This window comes from Aphelocoma coerulescens, chromosome 2 (assembly GCF_041296385.1).
Source record: "Aphelocoma coerulescens isolate FSJ_1873_10779 chromosome 2, UR_Acoe_1.0, whole genome shotgun sequence".
NCBI lineage: Eukaryota > Metazoa > Chordata > Aves > Passeriformes > Corvidae > Aphelocoma > Aphelocoma coerulescens.
In genome coordinates, this window is record NC_091015.1 from 132,907,344 (window position 1) to 132,921,562 (window position 14,219).

Sequence of the window (14,219 nt, forward strand, 5' to 3'; positions counted from 1 at the left end):
GTTCGTGTTGCAACAGAAGTCCAACCATACAATCTTCAGGCAATAAAATTAACTTACAGGAGCTGTCAGTCCATTCCTGACCAAACATTTGAAGGGAATTTCAAAGGAGAATCAGATCTTATTTGGATAATGAAGCATCTTTGTCCTGGTAACCACAGAATAAATCTGAATGGCTCTTCTTTGAGCCTGCTCACAATAAGGCAAACCAGTACTCTATCAGGAATTACACCTTACTCCTTCATATTGGATTATCACAAATATGCATGTATTTCTTTGGATTTTGGTGGTATTAGTATGTATAAAATATTTAAAAATGCAATTTGCATACACGAGAAAGGTGAGCATACAGGTATGCTTCAAAAAAGAAAACCAGAACAGGATAATGGGGAAGTTTAAACACAGTTCAGCATTTTCAGCATTCTGTAATTTTAATATGTTGACAAATACTGTTAGATTGTCATACATGAAAACCCTATTAGTGCTTGGTCTTTGCATATTAAGTGCTTTAATTAATTTTGAGTTAAATATTTTTAAATTGAATGTTAAAATTAACCCATCAGCCCAGGTACACAAATCAAGTTTTATTATTATGGTTTTCACTTGTTCAAAGCAGTTCATTTGCACCCTTCCCAGTAAAAAATCCCCAGTTAAAAGTTCCCCAGTTAAAATCCCTTTTCAAACATTAATCACTTGTACACCGTAAGAGTTATCTTTCCTGTGTTTACTCTATACTTTTACAAGTGTTTTAAGATGTGTTGGATGTATTTTTTTATGTTTTTACTTGTACTTGGGTTCCAGAGAAAATTTCAAAACCCCAGTTCCAACAAACAGCCCCCACAGCCATTACCCTGTAAGCTCCATGGCAACCTGAATTTTAATGACCCTTATCTCAACTAATACCACCCCTCTGACAATGATGAGCCATTGGTGGACAGAGATAATCTGTCAAAGGGAAAACACCAATCACCTTAAACCAAAGGGGCAGGCTGTGGGCGGGCTGTGGGCAGCGCAAAGGCTATAAAAGTGCAAGATAAAGACACGCCCCTCCTCATTTCCCGTTCCTTTCCAGCCTGCTAAGTTCAGTGCTGGAGAAACCTACTCCTTTTCAGGGGCCTTTAGAAATATATTTTTTTTTGACCAGCCTAGCACTGCAAGCCCTTTTTTTTCTCTACCTGAGGTCCAGTGCTGTCTAAGCCTGAAGATCTCGAATCCCTGCGCTCCTGGGGCATACCTCCTGAGCCACTAGGATCCCAAATTTTTATATTTTGCTAATTTTTGCAATTTTCCAATTTTTCTGTTTTAATAAATTGTTTTAATTTCTACTAAGAGTTGTCTCATTCCTCACAAGATGAAGAAATTATTTGTGTTCATTAAGATTTTTATTTATTGAAATGTAAAAGGCACTCAGTATTTTGGAATGCATGCTTGTCTCAAAAACCTTACCATTTGTACGTGCTTTAGTACTTCCTGCGTTACTGATATTTGGCACTCATTTGCATAAACTAATTTCTAAATAAAAAGTGGGTGCAAACGGGGAAGAATAAATTGATGTATTTGTTAGTACACAACATGTATTGTGCTCAAGAATACCCTTATTACTAATACTTTTGAAGTCTCACAACTGCTTGGTAGAATTAAGGCATCTATCCGTTAATCTCGATTGTTCAGGGTACACTTGTTTGTGTATGTAGATGGGGATGACTCCTTTGTGGTAATGATCTTCAATGCATGGAATTCTGATCTCAGAATTTGGAATAACACTAGCATTAAAAATGGCTGATCACAGACAAAGGCCCTGTTATTCTGGTTCCTGAACACTGCAGAAAGGATTCTGGGCAGGCCACAGGTACAGCCCCACTACACATATAATTTCAAACTGAGTTCTAACACCGTATGCTCAGCACGTAACAAGACACGCAACTCAATGGACAACTCTTCACATGAGCACTAAAACATCACCATTCATATCGCTATAGTTTATAAAACAACTTGGTATTTTTAAATAAGCCATCTGTGACTACAAAACATTGGGTGTGAGCCTAAGGGCAAAAAAATTCAGTTCACTGCTATCGCAAACAAGGACAGTTTAAATAGTCATAGACTAATACAAGATTAAACTGTTACTTTATATTTTAGGTAGATACAAGATGTGCAAAACTTTTGGATCATGTTATGCAAAGAGAATTCTACGAAGTAGCAATGGAAATACCTGTTAGGAAATATAACCTATCTCACAAAAGCAGGGTACTTCTTTGCATAAACACACATTCACTGGGACAACGGCTGTGTGCTAAATTTAAAGTCTCAAACACCTATGGAAGAAAATTAAGTAAGAAGAGTAACTGGCCAGGTACACTTGCTGTGTCTTCCTTGAACTTAAAAGAAACTGCTGTGCACTTACGTACTGTGCTTGTTTGTACAGAAGTCTACTGGTGCAACTTCCAAGAAAATAAATGGCTTTGACTATTAAAATACCACAGCTTTCTTCTCTGACTCCTCCCCACTGCCACTATCATGCTGAAAGAAGAATGAAACTGTTCTATCAAACTGCACATCTGATAATTATCTCAAATTTACTAGCTACAATTAAACATATTTTTCCTACAGAGTTGGATGCTGCTGCTTTAAAACTCTTGATGAACTTCTGCTTCAGGATATTTGCATTTCCCTGCTGAATTACAAATTTTCATTGTATAACTTGCATCTTAACTTCAAATGCAATGGAATCTGTTGGGATGAAAAGGCCTAAATGAGTAATAGCTATTAAAATTTCCAGACCAAAACAAAAACAAAACCCACATCAAGGCAGAGCTAAGGTTGAAAAGGAGTATCAGTTACTTAAGGTATAAAGCATAATGGCATATTGTATAAAGCATAAATTATCCTAAAAGTAAACATTCCAAAACCCCCAGGAAACTCAGGATTAAGAATGAAAACTTAAAAGAAATCCAAACATCTTGTATTATTGAAATGCAATATGAAAGCCTCCAAAACAAACTCAGATCAGCCCTGCAGCAGCACCATGTCGTAAGCCAGAAATTATGATTAATGCATTTATTATCTGTGGCCTGAAATTAGCCTAATGCATATTTCAAAGGTAATTTTTCATTTTGTTCTTTTGTATGCAACAAGTGACTATGAGAAGCAATACAAGGTGAGTAGGAGAAAAATAATGGTATATAACCATATTATGAGTTTCATTGCAGAACTGGTCAATAGTTGATTATGTAGAAATACAAAATGTCCATCATGAGTATGAAGCTATAAGCAAAATACTGTTGTACCATGCATAAATGTTTCATTACTGTGAAAAGAAACCATTTTTGGCTGGACAGTAAACCTAAATCAAGAAAGGCTCCACTAGATTTAATAACTAATAAAATTACTAACAAAAGAGAAACAAGTGGGATTTCAATTCTTAAAATTAAGCACATATATTAAAATCTGAGAAACAAACTTCTTACACTGCACAGATTACCTATCTAATCTGAGTAGATAGAACTTTTCTACAGAACAATAAGAAAAAGAGTAACAGAAGATAAAAGTGTGCCAAAAATATCAAGGCCCAAAATGCACATTTAGTTTCAAAATTCTTTTATTGCAGTTGGATAATAGAGATAAATATCTAAGAGCAAAATCCAGTAAGTCACATTTATTTTCCTTTGGAACAATTCTGCAAACTGGTTTTATGATAAAGAACAAAAAGTTGTACTACATTTTGGAACATTTTGTTCTTTAAAACTGGTCAGACAGGTGGGAAATATTAAAAGTACTACAAATTAGATGAATAATTTTCCACTTCAGCTTCATTTCCCAAATTGAACAAGTCCAAGCAAAAGAAACTATGATATTTTCTGCTTTGGAGATCCATATCAACTGGTGATACACTTCAAGCTATATTAATTTGATTGAAAAGTTTATCCTTAATAACCTGAGACATCAATCCATGTATAGCTTCTATGGTGGTCTTGCAGCTGAAAAACAAGCATAAATTCAATGTTGGACAAAAACTGAACTGAACTGTCATTTTCCTTGAAGATATCCAGCTGTTTTGGAAGTTCAGGGTGCCCATAACCCCATGAATCTTAAAAACTGTCCAGAAAGGAACAGTCACACGCAGCAGTTTAGCCATTGTTGCCAATACCTTTTTGTAACTTAAAAAGCAAACTGACTATACACACAAAGACCAGTTCCAGAAAACTTCTTTGTCCTGCCATTTAGGACATCTTATATTAACAACAGCAAGTGGGCTCTGGGGTCATCTGAACCAAAAAATAATAATAAAAAAATCCTTAGGGGAATAGAGCTATCAGCTAGTGTTATCAATACCTGCAGGCTCTCACTGTTCTCTACCTTATCTCCTTTGCCCACTACCAGAATGGTAGTGCACAGTAATCATGGTCCCCTGAGAAACTTTACAGGGAACATTAAAGGAAGAATTTATAGAATAAATCAGTTATTGGTCAAAATATGTAATGTACAAAACCCCTGAACAGCTGAGAGGATTCTTATTGATCCAAGTTTTCCCCAGTGTCTGCCTTAGGGCAATGTAGTGTCAAACTAACAAATAAAACCAGAATATACAAATGCAAAAGATGAATCAGGACTGAAGACATGGAGAATAGGGACAAATTACTACTAGACAGATAAAGGAATCCTAGGGAAAGGAAGATGACTTGGAGCACAATTTGGCAAATGCGTATGTCCCCTCAGAAAATGGCTTAGAGATGTGCATGGACAGTAACAGAAGTTACCATACAGCCCAGCGTAAGCACCTTTATGGTAATGCTTTACAGCACTGTTTTCCTAAACCAGGTATGTCCAACAATCCTTTAGTAAACTTTGCAACCTTATTTCTTCAAAGTAATTTAGCTGACACTAAATATTGTCATATGTCTGCATAGGTCTTCTATTGTCTTTTCTCTTAGGCAAGATCACTAATTGAAGAAAAACATGCATGTGTAGAAATGTTACAGTCCATTTTGGGAGCTACGGGAGCTTTTGTTGCACAGGAAAGCAGAATTCATGACAAAAACAATCCCTTCCAATCCCTTCCAATTTATAAACTAACTACTGATGAAGATTAAATAAAAACAGAAAAGAAAAATACCTAGACCTGCTGCAAGAAATATTATAATAGGATGAGCAGAGAAGGAGTTATTTCTTAGAATAACCACAAGCATGTGAGAGTAAGGGGAAAATAAAATGTGGTCAGTATTATGGGACTCCAAACAGAGATCAAAATCAATGCAAACTTGTCAGCAACTCCATCCTTCTCATGTCTTTAAAGCATTGCTATTCTGTTGCCCTGCAGGAACTGGGAGGTACCACTTAACCTGGCTGCTATGGCCTAGCAACAGCATTAGCTCCACTGCAAATGTATTCTGCAATTGAAATAGGCTAAATGAGTATTAATTTTTATAAAGTCAACCCGCCTCCAACTCGATGATGTTTGTTAGAAAACTTGTAAGAGCTGTTAACTTTCTGTAAGAAGGAAACAAACACACAGAAGACACCAGCACAAGAGCAGCTCTGATTCTGTTTAGCAATGACCATATTACATTTGCAGGTATTCCCCCACTGCTTGCTGTGGAACAAAGGATTGTCCAAAACAGGCCGACTCCTCTCTTTATTAAGGCAAAGCCTGTGTTCACTGAGGCACAGTGAGCAAGATGTAAGTAGTTATTTCTGTTCACACAAGAGCTCCTTTTTGTCTCTTGATTTTTTTTACCTACATAAGTCACCACTCCTCCGGTATCTCAAAAATCTCTTTCTTAGTCAGCTTTGTACTATGGCACAGTATGCTAGCATAGAGGTGTGTCAGGGGGAGAGAATACCAGGAAACTGTTCTATTATCAAGATAAAGTGATGGGAAAGAGGGACATAAAGCCTCAAAATCTGAAAACATACAAATGCAAACATCCCAGATTTTGTTCAATTTTTGCACTCTGTTCCAAGGGATTCTACAGAATTGTTCCTTATTAAATGGAATTACTACATCTCGCTCAGGACACTCCTAAGGTGCGTGCAGGTGCCTTCTTCACAGATGGACCTGAGTTTGTACCAGCATATACAGTGCAGTATTTCTTGGTTTTCAAAGTCCTAAATTTGCCAAATACAATGTCTTTGAACAACCCAGTTGTATGACCTGTTGGATACTATGACCCTCTGTTAAAAGATTTTACTTGGAAAAATGGTGACTCTAATATGGTACAGTCTAAGCACACATATCATTCTTAAGACTATTGGGAAAGAGATGTGAGTATTACCGAGAAGCAACTTGTGTACTTCAAAGCTCAAAATTAACAGAGCTGATCACCAATAAACATATGGAAAACTGAGGGAAAATATTACAACTTCCTTGAAATAATTTTGTAGATCTAGTGATAAGAAGTTTATTAACTTATAATAGTAACTGTTTGCTGTGAGGGAGGGTAGCTAAATATAAAGGCCAGAATATCTGTAAGCTACTTCTTAAAAACAAAAAACAACAACAAAACCCCAACATCTTCTTGTTTCTGAAAAAAAAGATACATTAATTAAGATCTATGAAAAAAAGGAGTTCATAATTTTTAAGTTAGTTCAAGTATTAGAGAAGTATAAACTAAACTTACTGGACTGTGAACACTAGTTCTTAAAATCATGTTCTATACCATAATTTTATTTACTGTTAATTTTAACCTGATTAACCACAAAAACGTGCTTACTTCTAGAAAAGTTACAATTTTGCATGACAGAAAACATTTTTTTTGTTTGCCAGATACTGATGGAATTGTACAGCAATTTTTTGTTTAATAAACTAGAGCTGAATTTATTCCAAACCTAAAAAAAAAATCATTGTAGGTTTAATAGAGGCAAGATTTTCTTTAACTTTCAAAAATAACTAAAATAACTAGTGACTTTTGGAGTCTCTCATTCCTATCTATAATCTAATAATTCCTATCTCTAATCTTGTCAGGTTCCAATTACAGGCATGATAAAAGTTTAAAACCAAATAATACTTTTTACAGGGAAGAACACATGGATGTGTTATTTTACCTGTCTCTTGTTGCTTTTGCAAGTTTGTCTTCTGATTTCTTGTCATGAGTCTCTAAACCCAGCATGAAACTGCCCCTTCCAAGCTGAGCTTCTGACTGTTCTAATTTTTCAGACAAATCAAAGACTTGGCCGGTGGTGTAGTCAGCATTCTTAGGAGAAAGAAGGTAACAAACATACTGAATTTAAGCTATAAATTCAAGCATTTATACACAAAATAAACCAAATCTGAGAAAAGTTTTTAAAAGTGTAGTGCTGCATATTTTAATCTAAATCTGCAACTGAAGTGATATAGAACATGAGTGGTGGTTAAGAGAACAGAAACTGAACATCAAATTTGAACTGACAAAAGCTCAATCCCGAAAGCCTGAATTGGGTACTTTTTACTACTTTCAACTCATGCCCTAAGTTATGAAAGAGTAAAATTCAGTTGGTTTTGACCAAGAGAAAAAAAAAAAAAATTGCCTTCTGCACAGGGAAGGTTTTGATGCTCAGCTGTTACACTGAAGGTCTACCTGCAGTATTTCTGCTCTAAGCTTGTTTTAACAGTTCCACTGTTTACTTTTTAAAAAGTATTTACTTATTAAACTGAATTATTCATTACAGTGCTCTACAGAGATACAAGGTTAAAAAGTATTTAAGACAAAATCTAAGTGTACGGAGAGAACTCAGTAAAATTAAGCACGTTATTCCCACCTTCTACTTTTACAGAGCAGATATGAGGAACATTTCAGTATTTATGATTAAGAAAACCTTCCTTTCTTGCTTTATCTTACAGATTCTTAATGTGGGATCTGTATCTCTCAGGGTCCTATTAAGCATTTTACAGCAGAGGGCCTGGCTTTCAGCACTCATGAATGAATCAATGCACACAACTGTGGTACTTACAGTAAGCAAACTAGAAGAACTGAGAGTGTTCACCCAGTACTTGTTCCATAAAAGCTCAAGCAATTTACGATCCAAAGATGATTTAAAGTATGAGACTTCTAAAGCATAATACCTTTAAAAACAAACGTGCAAACAAAATAAGTTTCCATCTGTCTTGCTTGACTGTCAGAACCAAAGTACATACAACTCAAAAAATCCTTATCAATGGCAAATATCTTCAAAAATTCAAAGCACCTAAAGATACTCCCAGTATCCAAATCTCTGTACAACTTTCCATAAGTAATTAATATATAGATTTAATACACAATCCCTACACATACTGCTGTGTTCTGTTTAATGAGACTGCAAGGCATTTTTAATTATTCTCTTAACAACCTGTTCCATGCTTGGGTTCTTCAGTACTGTAATAATTTACACATTATTGTAGTTTTGCATACATCACCTCTAATTCCTTTAGGAATGCTTCGTAGCAGTAAATGTTACAAACAGGCAAACAACCTTACCTTCCACCACACTGATTATGGAAGCCAGGCTTTAGTGGTGTTACAAATTAACACTCCCAGTAAAGCAAGAAAAGGAGCTGCACAGCACTTGCCCCTACTCAGAAGAGCAGCGGGATTACAGCCTCCCCAGTCCTGATGACCAATCGACATCTGACCCTTTCCTCCCTGCCCTAACAAAAATCCTTAGGGGACGTCACTGCTTAAAGGTGTTCAGAAATCAACTGCTAAAGCTTTTAACCAGGTTCTTCTTTTTTTGCAGCAGCAGTTCTCCCCTAAAACATCTCCAGATAAATGACAGTAACACTTTTTGCACAAAAGCAAGAGTATTAAAGCAACAGTGCACTTCAGGATTTGAAACACTGCAAGAAATTTACTTTTCCATACTGAATCACTAACTTAAACATACAAAAAATAATAAAGTTAGTAGTTTTTATGTTACTTACTGTTTACAATGTACACCAAAGTCTTCTATTTTATTGAGTGGAATAGTCTGGTATTCAGAGGGACCTTCATCTGGAGGTTTATAGCCCTAAAAATGTTACAAATGGCAAAGATGACACAGGAATTCTGAGGCTTTTTAAAATGCCTAAACTTCACAAAAAAATTCTAGTTTATGAAATTCTAGTTTATTTTTGTCTATAGAAAATGACATTTCCCCTGGTAGCCTGAAATTTGGAATTTTCTGGAATCTCAGGTTTACATTTGGCTTTACTAGCTGTACTAGTCATTACATTTGCAGATTTATGAAAAAGAAACTAGTGGTCATAGTTGAGTTTTTTACGAGTAACATGACAAGCTACGATTAGATAATTTCTTAGATCAAAGAAAGGGCAAGCTTCTTCTTAGACAGTATTTCTCTACCTATTCTTTGAAATTTTGAGTGAAGATAGGATACATGAGAAGAGGGAAGAAACGTCCATGGATATGCCTTAGGGAAACCTAAAACATTCAGCTACTTGTTTAGCCAAGCTGGTGCCACTCACAGCTACTGACTAAGCAAGAACTGCCCACAGTATACTGTGAGAAGCCCCTAAAAATATGCTTTTATCTTGCATTTTCCAGATGTGATTTGGTTTTCAGGTGCAGGATTCTTCTCCCTGCTCAAAATTCTCAAAGTATTTATGAAGTGGTTTTGCCCACAGAAGTGAATATTTTCCTGAATCACAAACTGTTCTCTCATGTTTCTGTCAACACAAAACTAATGCTTGGACTTCTCACAAACATTTTTGTTAATTAAAAAAATTGATTTTTATTAAACAATTAATTTTGGTAACTGTTTTACTGGATGGCTGCCTGAAGTTCTTGATGAGTTACTAATAACTAGGTATTTAAAAGATATACCTGAGCTTTATTGGATTGAAATAAAATAGCACAGCCAGAAGTATACATGAGAGGATGCATTTGGAGACCTAGATCTCCAATACTGATGTGATTTTCTAGTTTTAAGCCGAACCCATACTGTTTAATTAACTTTTTTGTACATTAGTTTGTGAAGATTCGTAATATTTATTTGAAAAAGTAAAGCAGGTAGTTTTGAACCTTCCTTTTCTAAAATGAAAAGCGAATTACAACATATTAAACATGCTACTAACATTTGGTTTTAGGTATAAAAAAATAAACAGAGAGGAACTAACATAAAACTATTTTGATGAATGCTACCTACAACTATATCTGTTAAAAAATGGCTATATGGAGCTACATAGTTTTGAGACAGCTCCACAATCTGGACAGTGTAATTGATTTAACACTGCCAAAACTTTATGAAAACCAATTTAGAAGTCAACCTTTATAAATGCAATCGACATCTGAAAGCGTGCAGTAACCAGTGTATGGGCACATCTTCCTTTGGAATGAGCAATGACATTCAGTACAGCACAGCAGACCAAACTCAAACAATCACTGCAATAATCTTTAAAACCAATCCATTGTTATTTAAAGACAGTTCAGTGATCACACACTAGATAATATTAACTATTTACCTTAGGATATGTCCTAAAAGCTCCAAGATTTACTTTTCCTGCAGATATTGTTCTTGTTGGATCAATCTGTAGAAATACAGGTAATATTCATTACATACATTTTATTAATTATTACAGGCTTAAATTAAGTTTATAGTAATTTTATTTCAGAAATGTAATTCATGCAAATTGTATTAGTTTTGTCATAAACAGTACTTTTTCTGTTGGTATGAGACTCTCTAAAAAGATGGGAATATCAATAGCCTTCAGTGGATCATTTTTTCAAACTAATTTTCCTTATTTCCAAAATACTTAAAAACTCCTTATTCTTAAGAATTATACCATAAATGAAACAATGCAGTGAAAAGGCAAGCAACACTACCGGTTTGGCCAGTATGTGGCCAGCAAAGCAAAAGGAGCGGCACTGGTTTAAAGTGTGGATCTAACACTTCCTTCATACAAAGTACACACTACTAGAATCCTAACAGACAGAAATCCAAGAGGTATTCCCTGTTCAACGTGATTTGCTCTGCAGCATTATCACCCGTCAGCCAGTACTTACAACCACTGCTACGAAGGGTTCCTGAAATTGCTGATTAAGCATCTGGGTGCTGACGTCGATCCCCGAGAGCCAGCAGCCGTAGCCTGGGTGACTGTGGTACCAGCCGATGGCATTTTCCAGGCGTCCGACCTAAATAAGAGCAGGGAAGGGAAACAGCCCTAGCGTTTAGCACCATTCCCAAAGCACCGGCTGCCCTCCAGCGGCACTTCCAGCACACTGCCAGGCGCGGCAGGATAAACAGGAATTTCCACTCGTGCTAAACAGTTCCCTACAAACACTACAATGAGTACTACTGGCGTTCTCTGCTACCGCTGCTGCCACAGAACGAAGGCCTTCAAGGAGCCTGGAGCTCCTTCTTCAGCGACACCTGAAGTACAGAAGAGGTTCCACACAGCTGGATGGTGAGCTGGGGCTCCTCAGCAGGACTGAGAAATTTCTTAGGAATGTAACACAAGTATATATAATCTCATATAATGTAGGGAATATCAGTAGAGAATGAATTATTTAGTATGGTAACATATCTTACAAGCATATACTATTAGATTAGTGATAGGTTTAAAAAATAACTTCAAAGGCATGTTTTCAAACACCAGAAGTGACAGAAATTATTGGCTGAAGCCAGGTTTAAAAGCCAAAAGATGAATTGTTGGCAACTTGTCATCAGATAAAACCTCAAAATAGGCGTTTCCAAATAATACACCTGGCTATCTCTAAAAACACTGGAAGAGAAAGGAGCAAAGCCAAAAAACCCCAAGAGAATAAACACCTAATGGATCTATCTAATTTTTGTGATCCTCTCTAAGGAATTGTTTACTGGCTGCTCCGGTTATGATGAGACAGAACACACAAACTGCCTACTTTATTTTTTAACTGGTGAATAATAATTGTATTTTCTTTAAAACTCCCATGAGAGAGACCAACAAAACACTAAATAATGTGTGTTATTTTTCAAAGCCAAATAACACGTTTGACTACATTAAGACCACATCCTGTCCATGGAGAATCAAGTAACTGGAACTTGAGCATGTATGAAGCACTTACATAGAGGGATATATTAACTAGCAACCTAATGATAAAAAGAGCTATTCCAGGAACAAGTGCTTGCCAAAATCAAATATGAAACAGCCAGCATGAAAACTCCTCCAGCGCACCAGGAAAGCTGAGTTATTTTATTTGCACACAAGTTCAGTTTCAAAATTGTGAAACCAACTACAGACAAAACTGAACAATATAAACAATGGGGAAAAACTATTTCCTATCACATAAGAACTCCTACAGAAACCTGGACTGTTTTAAACATAAGACAAGCTGTTTATAATTTTATGCTATATACTTACTATTTTGAAATTCAGTAGTTCTACCTAAGAATGGGATTGTATGAATATATCTTTATTCAAAGATATGATGACTGTATCTTTAGGCAAAGACATCTCTTTAAGTTACCTACGGACAAAGACATCCCTTCAAGTTACCTACTTTTTGCAATAAGAGAATTAGCATCATGACATTGTTTTCAGATAAACTAGATTAAATGAATTATTTCTAAATTTTCTCACAGGGATGAATTATTAAAAAAAAGTCCCAGAATGTAACTGTGTCTGCATTATGTTTACTCTTTGCTGATGTTACGATTCAGCCTAATGCACATCCATTTCAGTATCTCCAACTGTATGTACGGCTGTGAATATAGGTACAACTCTCCAAAGTAACCCAAATAATCCTGTTACATCCACTTAGTAGGTAAGGGGCTTTTAATTTTAGCTGGTTTAAATATCCAAGGGTCGACTGGGTCTCAAAACTGTTTGAGCTTGAAGAGTTAAAATTATTTCAGCTCTTATTTGTAGTATAAGATTGTCCTGTATTGGAAGAAGCACATCAGCAAGTACTCTGATGTGCTGTGCTGATTTCCACATCAGCCACAGAGCAGAGTTGTATTTCTGTTATCTTTCTGCATATGAGAACTTTATTGTATAGTTAGCATTAATATGACATGGATCTCTGAATAGAAGGTGACAAAGACGAGAAACAGACAACTGAGTCTCTCCATCTAATTTCCCAAATGATAAATATGAATAATTAAGTTGCACTGAGACTTACTGATTCCTTCATTAGCATTTTCTTCACCAATATGTCTTTTTTAGTTTATGGAAAAGAGCAGCATACTATATAGAAAGACCTCAAAAGAAGGTAAGAATAAATTTCATAATACTGATCTACAAATACTAAGTATGTCCAATACACACATATGTTTAATTTTGCATATTGTTTTTACAAAGATGTATCAGTTATTTTAGAAAAACACTCCCTCACACAGCCAGCAGCCTCAGCCATAAAAACACTTCCTCAGCAATGACAATAGTTTACAAAGGGAAGGAGAATGCACTACTTTTCATAGAATCATTAAGGTTGGAAAAGACCTCCAAGATCATCGTGTCCAACCTTTGATGATCTACTGTAAGTCAGGAAAATATGTATGTGAAGATGTTTACATGGTCCTGCATTCCCTGCTGCTGTCAGTTCTTACTGTCATGTTTGAGTAGAGACAGGACAATCGGGCAGGCGCGTTATCGCTGAGGGACGGGGGAAGCCTGCAACCCCCCGAGATGTTCTGTAGCTCACAAGAGGCACAGGACCTCCACGGAGGCGGTCAGACACCTCCTGCCATTTCTCCTTACCTGCTTGGCGTTCTCGATGTAGGCAGCCATGTACTCGTAGGCGGCGGCCTGCGCGTTGACGCGGGTCTCGGTGCCCTCCACAGGCAGGGCGAAGCTGTCCATGATGATCATGGTCTCCCCGTCCACTTTGCCCAGCATGAGCCCCATCACCTCCAGGTTGCCGCCGGACCTGGCGTGCATCACCATCTTCAGCAGCGCCAGGGCAGAGATCTTGCAGTACTTGAAGTAATGGTGGCTGCAACATCGCAGAGGCCGCGGAAGGGAAGGCAGAGCCATCAGATCAGGCCGGTCCTCACCGCCCGCCCGCCCGCCCGGCCCGCCGCCCCTCTCCCACTCACTCCTTGGTCCAGGGCTTGGCCGCCAGGATCTCCTGCTGCTGCTTGCGGTCGTACTTGTAGATCTCGTCGATGCTCTGCGCCTCCTGCATGTTGTTCGCCAGCTCCCACGTCTTCTGCGCCATCCCGCTCCCGGAGGCGCCGCTCCCCGCCGCCGCCATGGCCCCCGCTCCCGGCCCCGGCCCCGCACCGCCGCACCGGGCCGCCGGCGGAACCAAGCGCGGGGCAGGGGGTACGGACGGAGGGTGGTACGGACGGAGGTG

At 37.4% G+C, this 14,219-nt stretch overlaps 1 protein-coding gene across 1 annotated transcript; it reads right to left on the bottom strand.

The window, feature by feature from the left end:
- Positions 1–3,577: 3,577 nt before the first annotated feature.
- COPS5 (COP9 signalosome subunit 5) lies at positions 3,578–14,189 on the bottom strand. The gene is made up of 8 exons (XM_069004898.1): positions 13,960–14,189; positions 13,622–13,856; positions 10,947–11,075; positions 10,406–10,471; positions 8,870–8,955; positions 7,924–8,035; positions 7,039–7,187; positions 3,578–3,974 (listed from the first exon to the last, which is right to left on the bottom strand). Exons 1-8 carry the CDS (start codon positions 14,115–14,117, stop codon positions 3,890–3,892), a joined length of 1,020 nt encoding a protein of 339 aa, XP_068860999.1. The 5' UTR covers positions 14,118–14,189; the 3' UTR covers positions 3,578–3,889.
- Between the last annotated feature and the right edge of the window lie 30 nt (positions 14,190–14,219).

Coding starts and splice junctions, on each gene's coding strand:
- COPS5 (XM_069004898.1), bottom strand. CDS start 14,117: ATGGCGGCGGCGGGGAGCGGCGCCTCCGGGAGCGGGATGGCGCAGAAG. Junction 13,857..13,959: donor GCCAAGCCCTGGACCAAGGA/GTGAGTGGGAGA, acceptor GCGATGTTGCAG/CCACCATTACTTCAAGTACT. Junction 7,188..7,923: donor GTTCTTCTAGTTTGCTTACT/GTAAGTACCACA, acceptor CTTTCTCCTAAG/AATGCTGACTACACCACCGG.